This window comes from Thalia democratica, chromosome 9 (genome assembly GCF_965202585.1).
Source record: "Thalia democratica chromosome 9, ktThaDemo2.hap1.1, whole genome shotgun sequence".
NCBI lineage: Eukaryota > Metazoa > Chordata > Thaliacea > Salpida > Salpidae > Thalia > Thalia democratica.
The window spans coordinates 9,776,399-9,783,047 of NC_139173.1; the positions used below are offsets into that span (position 1 = coordinate 9,776,399).

Consider the following 6,649-nt stretch of genomic DNA (forward strand, 5'->3'; position numbering starts at 1 on the left):
AGAACATTTTTATATCAATAAAATATTTTTATTTAGATATGCTATTTTTTAATTAAGACATTTTAAACAAAGTTTTTATTTTATTTTTTTTTTATGATTCTAAACAAAAGTTTAAAGTAAATGGAATCACTTTAAATAACTTTTATTAAACTTAAAATAAGACAAATAAACATAATTTTATTTTAGGAAAGATATTTAACAAAGTAAAAAATAGTAAAATGAACTATAGTTATGTTTTTAAACAACAAAAATAAAAAAAAAATAAACGAAATTAAAAGTTTTAAATTTTTAAATATACCTAATAAGCAATTGTTTTATGTTAAAGAATGGTATAATAAATAAAAAACAATTATTTCTTTATTTAGCAAAACTTAAAAAAATCAGCCTTGATGTAAGCTTTGTTTTATAGCTTCAACATTCAACTACTGACGTAGCGATTTGTTGATGCAAATCGTTTGCAATGCCACATAATAGTATTCAGAGTAGTTCTGATAAACACAGCTAGTATTTCACTTGAAACAAACACAACAAAATGGTAAGTGGAATTGTAAATTGCAACTTATTTTTAAATAGATTTTTTATTATTAACTATTTTTATGTAATGTATATCTAACATTAATATTTAAGCTTGTTTAATAAAAAGTTATAATGTTATATGTAATTTATCTATTAAAAATAAATTAAAGTTTTGAGTCAAAATATGTTTTAAAATTGATTTGTACTTTGAAAGTTTAAAGTTTTATTTTCAGAAAGTTTAAGATTACTTAATCATAATTAAATGAATTGAATAATGAATAAAGTAGTTTATCAGAATAAGATAATTAAGTCTGTTCATTTTAAGTTTGGTTAGTTTTATTTTAGATATATATTTACATTTAAACTTATCAAGTTCTACACTCTTTTCTAAGATTTAGTTTTGAACTAATCAATAATGTTAAATTAATAAATAAACTGTTAATAGAAAAAAAAATGTTTGAAAAACTGATTCAAATCAATAGTGTGTTGAGGTTTTCATAGTCAACATATGTAACATAAAGAAAAACAAAAGCCTAATAATTTTTTTTTGTTATTTACAGGGTGGCCACTAAACCTCGAATCCTGGAAAAACCTGGATTTTGACAGTTTAAGCTGAAAAAATCTGGGAAAACACAGAATTTGAAATATTAAAAAAAAAACTCTTAATTTTGAACAAAAATCACTAGAAAACGTTAAATTTAAAACAATTTTTAACTGGTTAAGTAGTGAAATTTTGATTAGACTAAAAAAATCTGTCAAATCAATGAAAAATTTTTGTCATCATTAAAAATCTTTTTTTTTTAAACACATCTAAAGTAGCTTTACAGTATCTTTTAATATTGTTATACTAATTAACAAAGTTCTTTAACTTAAACTTGACTTTGTACTAAAAATAGACATAAAAACTTGTACTTTCAAAAACCTTATAAAAATATCTCAAAACCCAGTGGCCATCCTGTATTTAACAATGCTTTAGGAGAGTTTTTTTTTTTATCTTCAAAAATTAACATAGTTTTTTATTTAAAAGCTTACATATATACTATATGATACTTTTTATTAAAAAGTTATGATTAAATTTTAAAGCAATTAACTAGTTTTGTAAAAAAGTTTCCAATACAAGCAAAAGAAATGGGAATTTTTTATAGCTTATTTCTTGGAATTTAGAAAATTTAACTATATATATTTTTTTTTAATCAATCTACTTAAACTTTTTTTAAATTGTTTATGGATTTAACTTTTACAAGCAAGTTTTAGGAAGCAAATTTTAAAAAACAACTAAAATGTTTAAGGACCAAAAATTAAAATAAAGTACATTTTTTTGTTTATTTTTGCTAATAAAAGAATTTCAGTTGAAGTTTAAAAGTCTGTTTCCTACAATTTTTTATAATTAATTTAATTTATTCTGAAAAAGTTTGAAAATAATTTTTTAAAACTCATAGAAGGAAATAGATTTTAAGTAAGATACTCTATTTTTACTTTTTTAGTTTCAGCCTTCATTAGGAACCTACTAAACTCTCTATCTTTGATCACTTGTATCTCATTAGCTATTTTACTGTTGAAACATATTAAATAACAAGCTTTGATGAATAAAAGACTAGTTTTTAAAAAAATCACAAACCCACTCAATTGCCAAAAACTGCAGTAAAAGAGTTTTAATTTTTTATTTTTTTTTAAAGATTTACAAACTAACTTTATAAAAAATGCAGTTATATCTACTTAAACGCTACTAAAAACTTTGAAAAAACACATTCTTACTATGGACTTTAAAGTGTTTTTCAAACCTTTTTTATTATAAAACTTAAGTTTTTGAATAAACAAAACTAATTGGTTCATAAAACTTTAGAAAGAAGTTAGATATTGTAGTAAATATAATGCAAAATATATAAAACTAATTAAATTTAAAATGAACGAATTTAGTTCTTTTATTGAATTAATTTAATAAAAGTAAAAATAATGACAAGTATAAGTTTAATTGTGAACACTCTGTTATCATACATATATTTAGTATTTTTTTTTTAAATTTAGTCTTGTTTAAAAAAAAAGAACAAGTTACCAGTTGTTTTTTACTTAAAAAAAAACCAAGTTAGTTTTTAAGATATAAGCGATCAAAGATAAGCAGTTCAAAAGGTTCTTTATGTGAGGCAGAAATAGACTACTTCACTAAAAATCTATCACCTCCTTAAGTTTTTAAGAATTTGAAAAAAATTTCTACTTTCCCAATCTTTAATAATCTTTGTCAACTTGTTGGAATTGGATATTCTAATTCTTTCTAAGTTGTTAATAAAGAAAAAAATTAAGAATTGAAATATTAAAGTCAATTATTTAAATAATTAAATTTATTTGGAATTAAAAAAAAAGAAGTTTACATTAAAAGTATAAAATAAGATTAAATCAAACTGTGACTTTAAATTAAATTTTAAAAGAATAATAACTATTGTTTTTGTAAATATGTTGTTTTTAAATGTTTTTTTAATCAATCTGTAAAGGCACAAGAACTTTGAACCATTATGTTTAAATAAAAAATATAAGTATAAAATCTGTGTTTATTTTTTAACATACTTATAAACTTGTTAAGTATACATTTATGATATACTTTTAAGTATTGAGTGAAACAGTTATAACTAAAGCTTTATTTAGTAATTATTTAAGTTTTTTAAACATAATAATTGAACTAATGAAATACTTGTAATTAGTGTTATAATAATAGTAACTGAAGCTATTATGTAAACCTGTGTGTAATAATAAATAAGTTACTTATAAAAGTTTTTGTGCAAATAATTTATTTATAATAAATGAACAGGTAGCATCACAAAGCGCAACATCAGTAGGAAGCGGAGGAAGATCACCTGGAAGGTCTTCTGGAGCGCCAAGGTATAATATGAATATGTTATTCATAACATGAAAATATATATTTAGTAAATTATCAAAGTGGTTATAGTATGTGTACAGTTAATTTAGTTTAAATAACAAGGTTTCCACACACTTAAGGAATTCAGGAAAACTCAGGGAATTTTCAAGTTAAAAAAAATCTCAGGGAAAAACAGTGAATTTTTTTTTTTAACTCAGGGAAACTCAGGGCAGTTTTGGTTTTTTCTAAAAACTTCAGGGAAGTTTTGAGATTTTTAAAAAAAATTTAGGGAATTTTTTTTCTAGATCAAGAATGAGATTTAGTTAATCCAGTTTCAATATTTTGTTCAAAAAAAGTTTTTTTTTTTCAAGTCCTTATTTAGAAATTTTTTAGCCTTGCGGCTAGTTCTTTAATATTCTTAAAATTAGTATTGTAATTTTTTAATAAATAATAAAAATTTTAAGGATTTGAAAAAAAACTCAGGGAAGTTTAAGGTTACTCAGGGAAGTTTCTGGTCACTCAGGGAACATTTTTTTACTCAAACAGTGGCAACCCTGAAATAATATAAACAATTAAAAAAAAGTTTTTGCTTAGTGTAAATAGTTATTTTTTTTGTGTGTTTTCAAAACAATAAAAAAATTTTCAACTTTTACTCATTTAACTATAAAAAAGTATAAGTGTTGGTTATTTTTATGTATTGGTAGGGTCATCGTTTGTGTTCAAGTAATTTAAATTAAAAAAATAATGCACAACCATTTCTTCTCTACTAATGCTTTTGCTGTACAGCAAGTTTTTTGATTTAAACCTTACATCTTTAACATCAGGTCAGGAGCAGGAGCAACTGTTAGGCAAAGGAAGGCAGCTCCAACAAGGAGCAAGTCCACTCCCGGAGGTGGATCAGGATCCAACAGCACCATGTGGAGGTTCTACAGCGAAGACTCACCCGGATTGAAAGTGTTAGTTGGAAATATTTGATAGCTGGTTTAAAAGTTTACTGAAATGACGTATGTTTTTTGAATGCCGTTGTAAATCAGTTTTATAACAAAACATAGATAAGTTAATAAGGGTCAAGACAGCACCCTCAATTGTTATTATTTGTTAATGTCTGGTAACATTGCTATTAAAATTGTAAACTGATTTTTGTTGGTCAATGCTTTCTTAATGATAAAAATTAAACTTGCTGTTGAGATGACAATATATATTTAATTTAATTAAATAACTAATATGAATATCGATTAATACATAATACAACCTACTAGTCTTTTAAATATTCATTAAATTTTTATAACAAAGTTTACTACACTAAAGTTTTCTGCATCAAAAATAAACTTTTAATACTTAAAACATCAGCTAATTAATAAGTGTATTTAACATTAGACTTTTTGTAGTTTATGTTCTAAATATAACTGTTTGGTTTGAAGAGTAGTACACAATACAACATATTTAACGTTTTGTTTTTAAAATTTTATCATAAGGTATTTACTTCTTTTTTTATATTAATAACTTTTATGTTTACTTAGCTTTTAAATAAATTGTAATAATAAATAAACTATTTTATTAAAAATAGTCGTTTAGAAAGTTTTTTTCTCATTTTGTTATTCATTCTTTATATATTAAATTAGTTTTGTATAGCTATTTAGTCATGATTAGATTTTAAGTAGTTATTTTTTAAAACATTCTTGATCAGTTTTCAGTTAAAATAAACTGTTTACAATAGAATATTAGTGTCTAATTTTATTGGTGTTAATGTCTACAAATTTGAACTTATGTTTTAAATAACTTGTTACCTGATTTCTTTAATTTTTATCATTATTGATTTCAATAGCCTAAGATAACTTATTATAAATAAGTCTTTTTCTCTTTATTATCAAAACTAAAAAGTATAACCACCAGTAAAAAGTATGAATCCTGATTTTTGTAAAACTTTACTACTCAGTTAAACCGTGCCAATAATGTTTTAAAACTATCAACAATATAACTGTAACAAAATATTTCCGCAGTGGTCCAGTTCCAGTATTGGTGATGAGCTTGCTTTTCATCGCTTCGGTCTTCATTCTCCACATGTGGGGCAGATACAACAAAGCTTAATATATATATATAAATAATTGATTTAATATTTTGCATTATTTAGTCTTTGAGGCGAACTGCTTTTGTTTTTTTAGTGAATCGAACTTCTTGTTTTCTTTATAGATTTTTAGCAGTTTTCTTCTCAGACGTTAGCCTTAACTGAGTTCTTTTTAAAACAAGGTTTTTGTATGTTTTCCATATTATAGGGTTTGTGCAAAAAGGTGTTTTTATCAAGATATAATTTTGTAAATTTAACAAAACTTGTTTCAGACTTTTCTGAAAATTTGTTCAAAATTTTCCATTGAAATTTATAGTGTTTCTAGTATTGATAAAATAAACAACACAAATTAAAGTTTATTTTTTATAACCTATATTTTATTTATTGTGTATAATATAAAGTATGTTAGTATTTGCTTTCTTATGGTAGTTCTACTTTGCACTAAAAAAAAAAAGAATATGAAATTTTAAACTAACTTTAGTAGTAAACATTTCATAGCTTACCTAAAATATCACTAAAAAAGTTTATTTGTTAAAATACAAAAAATTAGATATGACATGTTTTTCATTTTAGCTTATATTCTTTTATTTCTTTTAAATATAATATTTAATGTTTATTTTTTTAACAAAAATGTTTTTATATTTTACACTATAATTTCAATTTAATTACTAGGTATAGTAATCTTAGTTGATAGGTATATTTTTTTTAGTTCACTGTTACTAAATTTAGAGATATAAATACTAACGACCTCAGAAAATGAATTGTATTTTTGTTTATTAAATTGAAAAATAATATGTTGAAGTAAGTTGTGCAGGGTATCCAGAAAATTATCTATGTTTTGAAAATTGTATAAATTTAGACGATTTTGAAAAATGTTTTTAATTTTTTAATTTCCCAGTATTTTCTTGATTTAAAGGTAAAACTCAAAGGAAATATATCTTTATTTGAAGTCCCCAAACAAAGTGTGAGCTTAATGACAGATTTCTAAAATTTGATTTATCATAGTCAAAAATTTAAATCTTTAATAATTTTTATGTTGCATAAAATTTTTGAAGTTTAAAAAATGTTTATTTTGATCTAGTTGTAAAAAACAGAATGCAACAAATAAATCTTACATATTTTTAAAGTTTATATAACATTAAAAATTATGAACAGAAATTGTAAGTAAAATTTTCAATTTGATAAAATTACTTTAAACTTTCTTAATATATTAATTCAAA

The 6,649-nt window shown here is 22.6% G+C and overlaps 1 protein-coding gene across 1 annotated transcript; it reads left to right on the forward strand.

The window, feature by feature from the left end:
- The first annotated feature begins 470 nt into the window (after window positions 1–470).
- Window positions 471–5,847, forward strand: LOC145844024 (protein transport protein Sec61 subunit beta-like). The gene is made up of 4 exons (XM_082951342.1): window positions 471–535; window positions 3,317–3,387; window positions 4,189–4,320; window positions 5,365–5,847. The coding sequence occupies exons 1-4, from the start codon at window positions 533–535 to the stop codon at window positions 5,450–5,452; spliced, it is 294 nt and encodes a 97-aa protein (XP_082807468.1). The 5' UTR covers window positions 471–532; the 3' UTR covers window positions 5,453–5,847.
- The last annotated feature ends 802 nt before the right edge of the window (window positions 5,848–6,649 follow it).

Bases quoted from the DNA above. Each gene is read 5' to 3' on its own strand.
- LOC145844024 (XM_082951342.1), top strand. The intron at 3,388-4,188 runs GTATAATATGAA...CTTTAACATCAG, and splicing joins AGGTCTTCTGGAGCGCCAAG to GTCAGGAGCAGGAGCAACTG. The intron at 4,321-5,364 runs GTTAGTTGGAAA...ATATTTCCGCAG, and splicing joins GACTCACCCGGATTGAAAGT to TGGTCCAGTTCCAGTATTGG.